This window comes from Hemibagrus wyckioides, linkage group LG28 (assembly GCF_019097595.1).
Source record: "Hemibagrus wyckioides isolate EC202008001 linkage group LG28, SWU_Hwy_1.0, whole genome shotgun sequence".
Lineage (NCBI taxonomy): Eukaryota > Metazoa > Chordata > Actinopteri > Siluriformes > Bagridae > Hemibagrus > Hemibagrus wyckioides.
Genome location: NC_080737.1, coordinates 15837024 through 15852957, shown reverse-complemented (window position 1 = coordinate 15852957; position 15934 = coordinate 15837024). Strand labels below are relative to the sequence as shown.

At 38.6% G+C, this 15934-nt stretch overlaps 2 protein-coding genes across 2 annotated transcripts in view; one reads left to right on the top strand and one right to left on the bottom strand.

The window, feature by feature from the left end:
- The first annotated feature begins 2 nt into the window (after positions 1–2).
- ssna1 (Sjogren syndrome nuclear autoantigen 1) lies at positions 3–4226 on the top strand. The gene is made up of 3 exons (XM_058382536.1): positions 3–259; positions 2376–2575; positions 3707–4226. The coding sequence occupies exons 1-3, from the start codon at positions 208–210 to the stop codon at positions 3809–3811; spliced, it is 357 nt and encodes a 118-aa protein (XP_058238519.1). The 5' UTR covers positions 3–207; the 3' UTR covers positions 3812–4226.
- Positions 4227–4254: 28 nt separating this feature from the next.
- tprn (taperin) overlaps positions 4255–15934 on the bottom strand; it is a 23841-nt gene continuing 12161 nt past the window's right edge. The window contains exons 2-4 of the mRNA XM_058382524.1: positions 8528–8726; positions 7629–7753; positions 4255–6752 (exon numbers count right to left, since the gene is read on the bottom strand). Coding sequence (XP_058238507.1) covers positions 6690–6752; positions 7629–7753; positions 8528–8726 — 387 coding nt within the window. The 3' untranslated portion in view covers positions 4255–6689. The remainder of the gene's footprint in view (positions 6753–7628; positions 7754–8527; positions 8727–15934) is intronic.

Genomic DNA, 15934 nt, shown 5'->3' with positions numbered 1-15934 from the left:
TCACGCTCCCGGAAGGTAGTTTATAAACGGCTTGGTCAGGGGGAAAAGTTTTCAATTGTAATCGCTCTGGAAACAGAAACAAGGAGGACGCCTGGGTCTGTATCAGAGAAATCAACAGCAAGAACCTTTACCTACATGAGCATTACACGTGGAACATCACTGTAAAGCAGGTGGAATTTGGGGGCGATTTCTTAAAGATAATCAGCAATGAGCCAACAAGGAGCTGCACTGCAAACCTACAACAACGAGCTGGTCAAGTGTAAGTATCTCCATATTCAACTACAGGTCCAGCTTAAAGATCTATTTTTGTGTGTGTGTGTGATCCCAATATCTTCATTTAATTCTTTATCTTCATTTATAATCTGTGCTAGCAGATGGACTAAGCCATTCTCAGCAGTTCTCCTGTTTCCCCCTGTTTTCAGTATCTCCTGTTTCCTTATTGAATAATATTAAACTACTATATAAAGGTTTTTTATAGCCTATTTAATTTGGGATAACTGTTCAAGCCATGAGGAGGCACCATGCAAGAAATGATCATATACTGACCATGGTATTGGCTTTCTCTGTAACAGAGGATATTTCAGAAATTTTATAGTCAGGAAAAAGAAATTCGCAGCCCCTTCCCTTTGTACAGATTTATTTTTTTACAAAATAAATAAATAAACGTAATAAACATAAGAGCAGCCGGGTTTGTCTTGAGCCACCGAGGGTTGGTTGGTTGGTTTGTTTGTTTGTTTATTCAAGCTTCTTCCTCTTTTTATTAAAAATGTCATTAGATTCCAGGTGACAATATTTATAGTCGTAATAACTTTAATAATCTTAGATCATGTGTTTTATGCTCTTCCCAGATCCCATTAAAAAAAAAAATCCACAACTCTGTAGTTCAACACACTTTGGTCAAAATGCATATACGATCAATAATATCAATAAAAATCACTAGAATCGTTAACACGTAGCTTAAAATTAAGACATTATGTCTTAAAATTAAGACAAAGAATGTTTGTCACTAAATAGCTTGTATTTGTATCTGAGATATCACCGGTACCATTATTTTTTTAAATTATTAATTAATTATTTTTTATTCAATTACAAACTCATGTAACAGAGCTGATATAATAATAAACATTTAGTTTAAAATTATATTTTTTTTAAATGTCATTTAGAATTTGTTAAAGGTTTCTCTTTTTCATTTGTAATGTGCGTAATACTTTAAAAAAATCTAAACAAGTATATAATAAATGTGATTATGGCAAATAATTAAAAATTGTATTTATTTTATTTAAAATATTTTTTTATTTAATTCTGATTATATTTTATATAATTATTTTAATTATTTTGGGGGGAAAAAATAAAATTTGATGATGCATTAATGACTATTTAACATGTTCATTGTCTAACATTGAAGATGCGAAAAACGATAAATATCTGTAAAACTTTTCACATTTTTAGATTGAAGTACAAAAATTTGTCACATCACATCAGCTGCTTCCAGTTTGTAATGATTAAAAACAAAACACACACACTTTTATTTGATTATTAATCAAAATATACATGATATTTTAATAAAGCTAGGTAGGATTCGTTAAATCTGCATGAATTGACCCGGACTACAAGACCTGTCACTGAGGTGATACGAGTTTAGTCGAGTTAAAGCACTAATTTGTACACCTCTGTCTACTGATGATGATGATCCTATGATGTTAGCGTTGTCGGATTTTGGAGCTTGTTTTGGAAGATGCTCCACTTGAGCACTTGAGGCATTCTTTAGTTGTTGTTTTAACTCGTGACAGGCACGCCTGCTTCTCCTTCATTAGTCCGTTTTGTGTGATTCAGCCAAAATTCTGCAGAGCTAAGCTTTTTTTTAATGTACATACAGAAACTCCCACTTACTTTTCATTATGGTGAATAAATGCACATATGTGTGTGTATATATAGCACTGCTGAATTCTCAAATCTGATTGGTCAGATCTCTCTAATTTTATTTAGCTAATTTGTTTTCTCTGACGTTCCACAACATGAAATTTCCAAATGGACAATATTTTGATCGGTCATATATTAATAACTAATAAATATAACACTTGAGGACACGCTATATTGAGAATGTAACTAACTTTAAACCGTCTGTCTGCTGGTTTGTTCACCTATAACCGCATACCCTTTTGTGTTCTATTCCTTAAATCCACGTGATTGTTGCAAATTGTTGTATAAAAGGAATAAAACACTTCCAAACGTCCCATGATTGAAAAGTAATCAACTTCATGACGGTATTGCACCAGTACACCACAAGTTTTGGATTATTTTCTTCTAACAGCAAGCTACAACACAGCAAGAGCATTCCAGAAATTTCTGAAAGTAAATTGTTTTTTGTTCCTCAGGTATAGAGGAGCTGTTCTTTAAAAGGGACGAGCTGAACAAGCAGATCCAGCAGGAGGAAGAGGAGAAGACGCGCCTCCAGCATGACATCCGCGTGCTGACGGAGAAGTTAAGCCGCGTGTGCGAGAGTCTGGACCGCCGCCTCACCACACGCAATGAACTGGACCGGACCATCGCCGAGACGGAAGCTGCGTACATGAAAGTAAAGGCTTAATTTAATTCTTTATTTCAATTATCAAGGTCACCTTTGGAGATTTTCTTTGCACTGTAGCTCAATCCAGTATTAATGATGTTTAATGCGAATGCGAGATCTTCGGGTGGTACAAATAATCTCGGCTAATGAGATGGACACACACACTCCCACATGTGGCTGATTAAAAAGCAACACAGCTGTGACAGTGTCCCTGTGTCCCAATTCACATTCTGTCCATCCTAAATAGATCAGAATAGGTTTGTCCCATATTGTTTCTTGAAATTTTCTGAATGTAACTGAAGGACTTCCAAGTGTGGATCCGTGCACACTGATATTACCCACCCACATTTATTAATACACTATCTTGCCAAAAGTTTTGGGACACCCTTCCAAATCTTTGAATTCAGGGGTTGGGCTCGGCCCCTTAGTTCCAGTTAAAGGAACTCTTAATGCTTGGCATACCAAGACATTTTGGACAATTTCTTTGTGGGAACAGTTTGGTGATGACCCCCTTCCTGTTCCAACATGACTGCACACCAGTGCACAAAGCAAGGTCCATAAAGACATGGATGAGGGAGTTTGGTGTGGAGGAACTTCACAGAGTCCTGACCTCAACCTGATAGAACACCTTTGGGATGAATTAGAGCGGAGACTGTGAGCCAGGCCAAAACTGGGACCACTGCCTTTACATGTACATGAATGTATATGCAGCTATAACAGCTTCAACTCTTCTGGGAAGGCTTTCCACAAGGATTAGGAGTGTGTCTATGGGAATTTTTGACCATTCCACTAGAAGCGCATTTGTGAGGTCAGGCACTGATGTTGGACGAGAAGGTCTGGCTCACAGTGTCCAGCACCAAACTTGCTCACCCATATCTTTATGGACCTTGCTTTGTGCACTGGTGTGCAGTCATGCTGGAACAGGAAAGGGCCATCCCCAAAGTGTTCCCACAAAGAAATTGTCCAAAATGTCTTGCTAAGGGGTGTCCTAAAACTTTTGGCAATATAACGTATGTACGCATTCATATATTTTTTTTTATTATTGTCACATGCCTGATAAAAATTGTCTAGTGAAGCATAAAACTATAAAACCGTTTGCTTGCTTTGTATAAAAGCCAATTCCTTTTCGTTCTCTCCCAGATTCTAGAAAGTTCTCAGACTCTGTTAAGTGTATTGAAGAAGGAGACCGGAAACCTCACCAAAGCCACAGAGCCCCGGAGCACCAGAGACCGTTTACCCATGTAGCCATTTCCTTTACCTTTCCTTCTGAAATGCTCCGACGCCGTACAGCATTTAACCCTTTTTCCTCATATCTTGATATTTTAATATCATTTCCTTTTATGACCATGCACTGTATTTAAATGAGATGTTTTTAAAATAAAGGCTATTTCTCGTCATGTCCTTTCGATTCATGACCATGGAAGTTCTCACAACCGACCCCGTTAACCGCCTTCACTTTATTGAACAGGTTTCCATGTTTAAACAGTTGTTTTCATTTTCAAAATCAAATGTACACATAAATTCAGCCCAGGACAGAAATACAAGGAAATGAAATTGAACGTACAGTACGAACAGCAACCTGTTTCCACTATGAAAATAAACAGGGAGGTGTTGGAGGAGTGGATGGACGGTGTGGTTTTTTTTTTTTTTTTTTTTTTTTACCTCATAAGTAAAGGCACAGGGTCCTAACCTTTTTTTTTTTTTCCTCTCAAGACCCCTAAGCTATCTACTGTTTACATTTTAGCTAGCATTTTTTTTTTTATCAGACTTGCTATATACTTCTTCTTTTACTTACTAATCAAGCTGTTGGTGAAACGAAGCGTCGATGATATGGCAACCTGTCTGAACTAGAGGAACGTTACTATTTATCTGGGCTGTAATTTCCCAAAAATTTGTCCATCCGTGACGGCGACACTTCCCCAACCTTCTCAAAAAAAAAAAAATAATAATTTTTTGGGCAAGACTACACAAGGTGCAAAATAAAGCAAAGAGAGAGGAGAAAAAAAAATGAACAGTGCAAATGAATGAAAGTAAAAGTCAAGTTTCTTCTTTTTTTTTTGTGTGTTGTTGTTTTAAATACAGCACCTTGATGCTACGGCTACGTTCCTAAAAAGGTACTAAAAGATCTAAAATGATAAAATTTCTCATTTATGAAATAAATTATGAAAGTGTGAACCGAGAGTGTAGAATCTCTGCATCAATACTGGCCAAAGAAGCGTTTCGAGACTAATGAAAATCTCTTACACACACACAATCATACACACTGGCATCAGTTGGCATTGTGTGTCCAGTCTTTTTTGTCCCCATGCGCGCACACACACACACACACACACACACACACACACACACACAGTCTCACTGATGAACATGAATGAAGTAGAAGTTCATTTTTGCTCACTGGAATGTGAAAGAATTTTTCGAGTACAGAAAGTGAGCAGGACAACGAATATGAACCCGTGACCTGCGTGTATATAGTGATGTCACAACACGTTAAAAACGACGTCTAACACCAGAGAGAACGTCTGTTGGCATCGGTGAACAATACTGGGGTGTTCCACGCGCCGTTACATCACTGTCACAGTGTTATAAACAGATCAGAGCTGGTTGTTTATGTGATAATTAGCTGCATATCTAAAAGAAAAAGAGTGTTGCATTGTGTTTATCGAAAACAACTTTTTAGTCGTCCCTAAAGGCTGAGTTATGCTTCCACGTGGTCGCAGGGTTTCGGCGTGGCAGTTTGTAAAAGTCGCTTGTACCGAGTGCCCGCCCACCTCTTCAGTGATTGGCTAGTATAGACAGAATTGTGAATGAACAGCGGGCTCGAAACGCCTCCGAAATACCAAACTCATTCACTAGCGAGTCAAATTACTGGAGTCGATTCTTTCACAACTGAATCAACTGATTCATTATTCGACCGATTCAGATGGCTCCGCCTACATTTCTCGCTGCTTCTTTATTTAAACAGCAGTCAAGCCAAACAACACTGATCACTAAAGCTATCAATCACAGCATCTTGGATCTAGTCCGCCTTTATGAATTTACATTTCTTTTCAGGTTCCTATATTCAAACAGCCGACGAAGTGATTCGGTTCATAGACTCGATTCACTTGTTAAGAGTCCAGTGCGCAGAGTCATTACGTGGACTGACATAGACGTGGCATAAAATAAACTGTAAATAGTTGGTTTTGGTTTATTCTTAAACCGATTTCCAGACTGTAGACAGAAGCCGATTCACTAAATAAAATAAAAACAAGAGCCAGTTCAGACAATAAGTTGTTTCAGTGAGTCAAGTCAGGCATCACTATTTATCACAGTGTAGTGTCTGAGATCAAGGTTGCTAAATTTATAGTCTTGTTTTTTTGATCCACAGTGACAAGACACAGCTAAGTAGTTTAGCATCATTACACAGCACTGTTTGTCGGACACTGTGTGTCTCTTTTGTTTTGTTCTTGTCCCACCCTGCCTGTTCCGATTAAAAGCATAACTCCGGCTTTAGAGCTGTTCGCTGTTAAAAAACATCAAACACGACACAAATCCGACTCAAATGAGCAAACTAGAAGTGAAAGGTCATAGGATAGGAGCTTCATATTGGACAAGTTGCACAACACAGACATCCAGGAAACATGAGACATATACAGAACAGTCAAAGTGGAGGAACAAAAAGAACAAGAATTGTGGCACCCATTCGTTTGTTATGCGCTGCTATATGTACTGTCTCTTTCCTCATTATCCTCGTCAGAGTCTTAATTATGTACATCAGCCGAGTCCGAGCTTCTTCCTCCGTGTGTAGGAAATTTGGTCACTTTCATGAGGTGAACGGTGCTACAAACGTCCCGAGAGCGAGAGACAGCAAGGCTGCATTACAGCCTTTACATTGTTTTTTCTTTCTTTTTCCTAATAGTCTTCTCTCAGCACATGAAGACAGGAAGTCAAGAGCAAATGAAATCAACCGTTCAGGTTGGCCGGAACACCTCAGCAGAGATGGAATGGAAAGACGTTCGTTTTTTTTGCGTATGCTACTGGAGCTTCTTGCCTCTATCTGTGTGTAATGTGTGCATATGTGTGGTTGGGTGTTGTCCAGGCTGGTGCTTGGTCCTGTGTGCTCCAGGGTTCTGGGGGAAGTTTAGAAGTATAGAGCTGGTTCGCTGCTGAAGTCGGAGAGAGAGGAGCTGTCCGCTGGCGTCAACTTTTAAGGAGAGACAAAAAGAAGAATGAAATTAACGATTAGATTTTTAGTCAGAAAAATTGACAGGGGTTTAGTTTGACCATGCAAATAAATTTTTAAGGAGTGTAGTTTGCTGCAAAGAAGCTGAACTTTGTGAGAAATAGAACATTACAGCGCAGTGATATTCTTTCTTCGTTCAACCTCCTTGGAGGTTGGGGTCAGAGCACAGGGTCAGCCATGATACAGCGCCCCTGGAGCAGAGAGGGTTAAGGGCCTTGCTCAAGAGCCCAACAGTGGCAACTTGGCGGTGCTGGGGCTTGAACCCCCAATCTTCCGGTCAACGACCTGGAGCCTTAACCACTTGAGCCACCAGGTTCATTTGTTTTCCATTTAAGTCTATCTAAGAGTTTTACGTTGTTGTTTCTATAGCAACAGCTCTACACAATAACACAGATAATAAATACTTTTTTTTTTTTTTTTTTTAAATGTCAAGGTGTCCATGTGAAGGAGATTTTGATAGAGTATTTAATATTTACAGAAGAAGTTTTCCACCACAATATGTCTTTAAGATGGATTTTAAGTGTTTTGTCTTATTAACGGAAAGAAAAAGAAACAAGAAGTGAAAGCATGGTGACGTTAAATGACTAATAGCGACGCCAATGTCACTGAGAACGGGAACTAACTCGTCTCTAAGATGATCCACAACGTTAAATATAACTATAAACAGATGTAGATGAAGTATGCCGACTGTTTAAGAGCACGATTTTTGTGTATTGCGCTGCTGACTGGATAACCGCATGAATGTGCCGGTGTTCCTAATAAACTGGACGGTGAGGAAAAAATTCTTTCAAATGTTTCTGCACTGTTTCCAGAACGCCGAATAAACAAGCAACTCACCATCACCTCGTCGGACACGTCAGCGTGTTGGGAATTTGCATCTTCCGAGTCGGTGGAGTCACTGAGCTTCTTCTCCTGCCAGGCAGTGAAGTCCATAGAGTGCTTTGGAGTGTAGCTGGATAGATCTAACAGCAGAAGCATGATGTTCACAGAATCAACATCCTAGTAAAGATGACTCAAAAAACAACTTTTTGAAAGTTGAGGGAAAAAATTTTTTTGGCACCCCTATCCCATTATAACAATACTGAACAGTAGTGCCAGATGATTACACCGAATGGCACTGTTCCTACGTTAGCAGGGCTCTTTAGCAGTGTCCGAGACTGCGAATGAATGAGAACAGGGTGGATTATTTAATCTAGCATCTTCTTTCGCCACACAATGTACAGACAACAGAACTGGAAGTTTAGTGTTTGGATTAAATGCTGTCAGTGAGTCAGTTGCTGAACCTTAATCATTTAATTATCAATCCAAGAATATTGGATTTTTTACTCCCTCGCCTGATATAACCACACTAGTGTTATCACTAATAAATAGAATTAAAAAGCATTTTCTTTTCCTGGCCCTTTAATGCTTAGAATCTAGAAGAAATAAAAAATTTTCCTTGGCATTTTTATTGTCCTACCACATTTGACCAGCAGGTGTCAGGACTGAGCAGTAAGAGTGTGTCATTACACTCCACATGCGTCTAAATATAGCCGACATGAACACCGCTCCTAAACTGACCCTGAATCAGTGAGCATTTCCTCAAACAGGAATTCCTTCCAAGTAGAAAGTGTATCATTAACCCAGACTGAATCTATTTCCTGGCCTGCCTGACATCCATCCCTCTTCCTCTCTCTCTCTTCCTCTTTCTCACACTCTCTGTTCCTCTTATTCTGTTCATTTCCCTGCCATCTCACCAGTGCCGTTGGGGCTGTGAGCAGTCGGGCTGGAGGTGTAACTTGGTCGGGGGATGTGGATCCTTTCCACACTGACTCCTCCTTCTTCCTCTCCTCCTCCTCCTCCCTCTTCTTCCTCTTCGCCACTGTCCCAGACGCTGCTCTCAGACGGGTACTCGAAGGTGCTCTGCAGGCTCGACTCATTGAAAGAGATCTTCAGCTGTGGAAGAAGGAAAGAAAAAGCAACAGAGGAATGAATTAAGTATGACATAAAGGGGAAAAATAAAACACTTCAGAGTGTGCTGTTCCAGGAAAGTAATCAATAACAGGTGATGGGCGTTATTTGTGACCTTTTACAGTGCATTTCAGCTTCTTAATAATGCAGCTGAAGTGTGACCATGCACACATTCTCAATTTTTGATAAAACAAAATAAAACAAAACTGTGCTGTTATGAGAAACTAACCAACAGCAGGGTGGTGTGATGTTAATTACCACCCCTAAAGAGCATGGGCAGAAGGGTTTCATTCCTCTTTTACTCCTCAGCAAATACATTTCTTTAAACCGAAGAACCAGAATGATCCTTTTTCCTCTGTTTACCGTTACATTTAACATGTTATGGAGCGCCCACAAAACAAGATAGTTCCGGTTAGTGCTTAGATTAAAAACAAAACAAAACAAGCTAAAATGAAAACTAAACTAAATAAACCAGACCAAACAAAGACTATACAAAACAAAAAACAAAAACTAAACAAAAAAAAACCAAACTACACAAAAAACAAATCAAACAAACAAAAACTAAACAAACCAAAGCAAAACAAACCAAATAAAAACAAACCAAACCAAAACAAACAAGACCAAACAAAGACTAAACAAACCAACCAAAAACAAACCAAACAAACACTAAACAAACCAAACAAAGACTAAACAAACCAAACAAAGACTAAACAAACCAAAGCAAAACAACCAAAACAACCAAAAACTAAACAAACCAAAGCAAAACAAACCGAACAAAAACAAACCAGACCAAACAAAGACTAAACAATACAAAACTAAACAAACCAAACCAAAACAACCAAAAACTAAACAAACCAAACCAAACAAAGACTAAACAAACCAACCCAAACAAAGACTAAACAAACCAACCCAAACAACATAAAAACTAAACAAACCAAAGCAAAACAACCAAAAACTAAACAAACCAAAACAAAACAAACCACACCAAACAAAGACCAAACAAACCAACCCAAAATAAACCAAAGCAAAACAAACCAAACAAAAACAAACCAGACCAAACAAAGACTAAACAATACAAAACTAAACAAACCAAAGCAAACCAACCCAAACAACACAAAAACTAAACAAACCAAACCGAACCCAATCATGGTACCTAAACACCCGAAAACCTCCAAGAACAGCGTTCACTTTTTTTAACCTTAACGTAAAACAGCACCGGCACTGGAGACTGGATAAACAGCAGCAGCAAGAACATTAACCCGAAGCTGTAATAATACATCTGCACAATCAGTGCAAAAGTTTGTACACCCTTAGATCACAATGAAAGCAGGAAAAATGTTAAGATATGAACAATGCAAAGGAAGTTTGCGATTTTAAAATCTTCCACTTTTCCACTGATGGTCTGTTGTTGTGTTGCCAGTGAGAATTTAATTGGTCTCGAAATAATGTTTCGTTAAAACATGAGCTTGAACAGTTGATAGTAAAAGATCTGTATTTTAAAAATTAGATGTCAGACATTTCTCAATGTACTTAAACATTTCTAAAATGCTAAGTGTTAAATATTTACTAGCAGCGTATATTAAAAATAAATATTTCCAAACATAAAAAATAAAAAGTTCTTTTATAATTTTTTAAAAAATTCTTCGACTTGAGATCAAATAAAATTTTAATATCATTAATTATTTATTTATTTATTTATTGATTGATTGATTCATTCATTTATTTATTTACTTATTGTATTTTAATGAACATATTTATTTCAATATTTATTTTTGGGTTTTTATTTGTTTTCTTATTTGCTTGTGTGGATAAATACAGAATTCCACAGCATTTCCAAAACCTAATTGATATTTAATAATTTCCTGGTCTAAATGAATTTTTAACAACTTTTCCAGGGCAACGTTTCCAGCTTATAGTTTGTTACAGCTGTCACACAAGAAACCTGTATGGCAGTTCATTGGAAAATTAAAAAAATAAATAAAAAATACAATGCATAGCCGGCCTTGTATAACTCAACGCCTGACTGGTGTATCATTTATTAAAAGCAAAGCGCAGAGAATGTTTACATGTTATTTAAATGATGCCCTGAAATATCTGAGCGGTCTCCAAACTCTCCTGGAGCGTATATATACGTACTTTATCTCAGAATATAAAGGGAAGGTAATCATTAGTGCGATAACCTTAAGAACAAAAGTGTTAAGCGTACAGGTCAGGAAATGACCTCTAAATTTTTACTGCTTTAATGCATTACACACACACACACACACACACACACAATGCAAAACTGCAATGGCCAGCCATGTAAATAAAGACAGTTTGGGTGTACGTTTAAAGCGCTTAGTGGATTTTGGTTGAGCAGGATAACACTGTATGGAGAAAAATATATATAAATTCACAACAATACCACAACATTTTTATACTAGGTTACGGAGGAGACCTAAAAATAAACTCAAACCAGGTTGGTTAGAACCAAAAGCAAGCCTCGGGCTCACCACATGTCCGAAAATATGGCATGTTACATAATCAGCCACTGAGACGACATGTCAGGGCAGAAACAAGCCTTGCACTAAAACAATCTGCTCTACTCTGCACCTCTTTTTTTTTTTTAAATTTCTCCGATTTACGATCTTCCTTCCTTCAGCCCTTACTCTACTTCCTTCACATCCTTTAACCTTTAACAACCTATAAATGAAAGTAACTCAGGGACTGGAAAGCAATCCAATCAGGTGCAAAATCCCTTACTAATCGAGAGCAGGATTATTTTCTGCTTCCTTATTGCTGTAATTAGTGTTACAGTTCATGTGTTTTGAATAGTATCAGTTATGGTTGACCCAAAACCCCGTATCTAACAATTACACACTTGTTTTCCTGATATACTGACTTCATATGAACAACATCCTTACCTAAACTCACTGAACTATGCCTCCTTTATCTATACTGCCACCAATCACAACACTTCCTTACTGGATTTGTCCATAAACTACTCCGGGAGGGAATATCCTTAAGATAATTCCAGTACACAAAGGCAAAAATCACGTGACGTTCCTGTTACATGTGTGTTACACGCATCCTGAGCCATGCTGTTGTTCTCAGTAGGCATGTCCTGTCCTAAATCTGCTCTAATCTCCACGAGGCTCCGACTGTAAACACACATGGGAAGCGTATGGAGGCGAGGAGCTGCAGCTAAGCCGGCACACCAGCTGGTCTTAGAAATAAGATCCTTTTTTAAGGTTAATAAACAATCGTTCTTTATGTGATCTTGCGCTCTTCTTGTTTGAGTAATAGACATCTATGGAAGGCACACACTTAAAGCTGAATCAAATGGAAGGGGGAAAAAACTTGTTGTGATCATGATGAATTACAACTGAATTACGACATTATTACTAATATATTTGTATGTAGCAGCCACAGAATGGTGAAAAGACATTTTCCTGCCACGTGAAACTTTGAAAAGCTTTCTTCAGATGAAATATTTTTTTCACTTTTTGTATTTATGTCTTTAATACAAGCATCAAAACCAATTTTGGGCCACATACCACGCTCAAATACTCAAATGTCTCATAATAATATACGATATATGACGTTAAATTATTATGTTATTAAATTTTATTATTATTATACAGTCACTGACTGCTTCCTGATTTTCATTTGCATTTAATTTCACATACAATAAACAAGATGTTCTTGAAAATAAACTCTCTTTTAAGCCGCTTCCAGGCGCTTTTATAGCCGTGTTCGTTAAACCGTCCATGATCTTTACAAAATAATAAAAAATATTTCAACATTGGTTTAAAGGTGAGACATGAAAGTTTGTGAATGGCAGAAAACGTTTCTTAGTCGAGAAATCAGGCAGCAACAACATCCAGTGGGTTTTCCCAGACCACACACACACGATAACAGTTTTATTAACGATATCAGGACGTGCTGCGTGGAGTGCTGTGGTATTGCTGAACGGTCATCGACCTGCATCATAAGGACTGGGTGTGTAAGCAAATGTGCTGCGTTCATTGACGTCACAAGATCGACAAGACACGAAGAACAGTACGATCACTTCCACTGAAACTCTCGGACAAATTTGAAGAACTGAAACCCAAAACTTTAATCCGAAAGGCTTAAGGCTTTAACTATACGCCATATAATAACTCATACATACGGAAAATATTTGTTTTTAATATTGTACAGTAAGACAAAAAAATATCCTCCACTCAAATCGCACTTTATCGAAATTGAACAGGTTTATCTACACAGTGTGGCATGACCTTGAGAGTTTCAGGGTTTGACCTGTGAGAAGATTTCCATACACATTTGAATTCACAGTTGAAATCACATTTCTGTAACAGGAGGTAGCTAAGTTATCAGCCACATCGTTAATTAAACGGTCTTTTTAATTGCATAAATACAAAAATACGAAATTGAGATGTAAAACATCGTGTTAGGATGATGGCTGTGCTTTTACAGGAAAATAATCAGGGTAATAAAAGGGGTAACATCGCACCAGTCCATCGCTGTTCATCTTCAAGCTGTTAATGACTGTTGATTAGGACTTTATTTGGGATGGTGCATCAGCAAAGCTATTAATGACGCCACAGTACCTATGTGTCACCTTTATTATTGTTCAGACTGAAAGCTGATCTTTGCATCATGGGTCATCTGAAAAAAGGCAATGTCAAATCTTTAGTCACTTTGAGGAAACTTTGGTCATGGAGAATGTTGTGTTGTAGATTTGGATGTCAAATATGGCTTAGGGTCAGACGTTCCGCATCAGTCAGATGGTCAGTCTTTGTGAAAGTAGGATGTTTGTCATATTAGGGACAAAAAAGTGGCAGAGTCTCAAGCGAAAGCTAGGACTGAATGTAGAGAAAGTCGCTCATGTTGCTTTATCCTATATGAAAGCAGCTAAAATCTTAGGGGAAAATACTGGGAAAATGGCTTGTCTTTCCATTTTTGAGCTGGATTTAAATGTAGATAAGATGTAAAGTCGAGTTGAAGAACTACAGACAACCGGCACGATGGGATTTTTTTCTTTTCAGTGTGCTGCTTAACATATCTAATTTGTATAAATTTACTTCTCAGTCTCAAATCACTCTTCACTGGTGACTAGCACGAGTATCTAGTGTCTTTCGTTTTGACCCATGGTTTCACTGGAACTGCCAGGCTACATGGGTGTCCACAGAAAGCACCAGAAATCAGATATCTTCCCTGTAATAAACAAATTCTGAAGAGAAAGAGGTCTACGCTTATACAATATTTATTCTTTATGATTTAAAAAGTACTTGTTATTGCTTAATAAAATGCTAGAACACAAAATTCTGAGCTGCTTTTCTGCTCACTACGGTTGTAACGAGTGGTTATTTGATTTTCCCGCAGCCTTCCTGTCATCTCGAACCAGTCTGGCCATGCGTCTCTGATCTGTCTCCTCATCAAGATGCTTCCACCCACAGAACTGCTGTTTTCGTCTTCGTTTGTTTTTCCTGCCAATCTGTTTAATCTCCAGAGACTGCTCCCGGTTTTCAGGTCAGCAGCGTGTCTACTGAAAGACTCATTAACAATGCTACAGTCAAAATGGCTCAGATCGCAAAATTTCTTTGATGTGAAAATGAACCGAAGCTCTTGACGTGCCTCCGCGTGGGTTCGTGTGCTGCATTGCTGCCTGATTAGATAATTGACCAAATGAGCAGGTGTACAGCTGTTCCTAATAAAGTCACCCATAAGTACATAACACACGGTGCACTAATTGGTGCACCCTAGATGGCAGAGAATACCCATAATGCACTACGCAGTTTGTAGTGAATTTGGAGCAGGACACCCTTTTGGAAGACGAGGAGCCAGATAGCCTGGGCTTACTCCATTTTTCTGCCCTAATTAGAGGACTTGGACAAGGCTGAGACTGTGTCTCTTCACGCACTTCCCCCTACACACATGAGCACACAGACAAGTGCGCGCACACACACACACACACACACACTCACACACACACACACGGAGGGGGAGCGCCTCCCTGAATTATGGCCTCCACTTGGCAGTACACTGTGATGCGGAAGCTGGCAAGTGAACACAAGATTCGAGGTCAGTCTGGAGTGTGTGTGTGTGTGTGTGTGTGTGTGTGTGTGTGTGAGAGAGAGAGACTGGAAAAGCTTGTTAAAAGACATTTCACTAGATATAGATATAGTGAGAGAGAGAGAGAGAGAGAGAGAGAGAGAGGGAGAGAGAGAAAGGGAGGGAAGAGAGAGAAATAGAGAGAGAGAGACATCATGGTGATTTAGTAGCTCAGACTCTCTCTGTTTTACAAAATGGCTGTTGCTGTGTTTATACGTCTGGGTTTCTATAGCATCACAATGCGTCAGTAAAACCCAGAAGTCCAGACGCAGAAATAAACTACTTTGCTAAATCTGTCCTAGGGTGAAATTCGGCTCCTTGTAGGGAAATCCTGCCAGTTTTATATCGGGATGCAAGCAACTGACACATGGGCAGAGTTAAATAATAACTAGACACACAGTAATTCCATTATACATCCAGAGGAACTAGAGGACTGTATGTAAAGTAGCGTCAGGTGAAGGTGTGAAGGTGATCCATCAGATATGATCCTTCAGTATGTCATATTCTAACCACGAATCAAAATCAGAGATTCATTTTGCAGGTTTGAACTGTAAACAGTGAATTTATACCAAATTGCCAAAAGTTTTGGGACACCCCTGTAAATCATTGAGTTCAGGTGTTGGTCTCAGCCCTTTAGTTCCAGTGAAAGGAACTCTTAATGCTTCAGCTTCATACCAAGACATTTTGGACAATTTCATGCTCCCAACTTTGTGGGAACAGTTTGGGGATGACCCCTTCCTGTTCCAACATGACCGCACACCAGTGCACAAAGCAGGGTCCATAAAGACATGGATGAGAGAGTTTGGTGTGGAGGAACTTCACAGAGTCCTGACCTCAACCTGATAGAACACCTTTGGGATGAATTAGAGCGGAGACTGTGAGCCAGACCTTCTCGGCCTGACCTCACAAATTCACTTCTAGAGGAATGATCAAAAAATTCCCATAAACACACTCTTAAACGTTGTGGAAAGCCTTCCCAGAAGAGTTGAAGCTGTTATAGCTGCAAAGGGCGGGCCAACTCCATATTACATTCTGTCCCAAAACTTTTGGCAATATAGTGTATGTACATTAACAACTTGTTGATTTTTCATATTAAA

Coding starts and splice junctions, on each gene's coding strand:
- ssna1 (XM_058382536.1), top strand. CDS start 208: ATGAGCCAACAAGGAGCTGCACTGCAAACCTACAACAACGAGCTGGTC. Junction 260..2,375: donor CAACAACGAGCTGGTCAAGT/GTAAGTATCTCC, acceptor TTTGTTCCTCAG/GTATAGAGGAGCTGTTCTTT. Junction 2,576..3,706: donor CGGAAGCTGCGTACATGAAA/GTAAAGGCTTAA, acceptor GTTCTCTCCCAG/ATTCTAGAAAGTTCTCAGAC.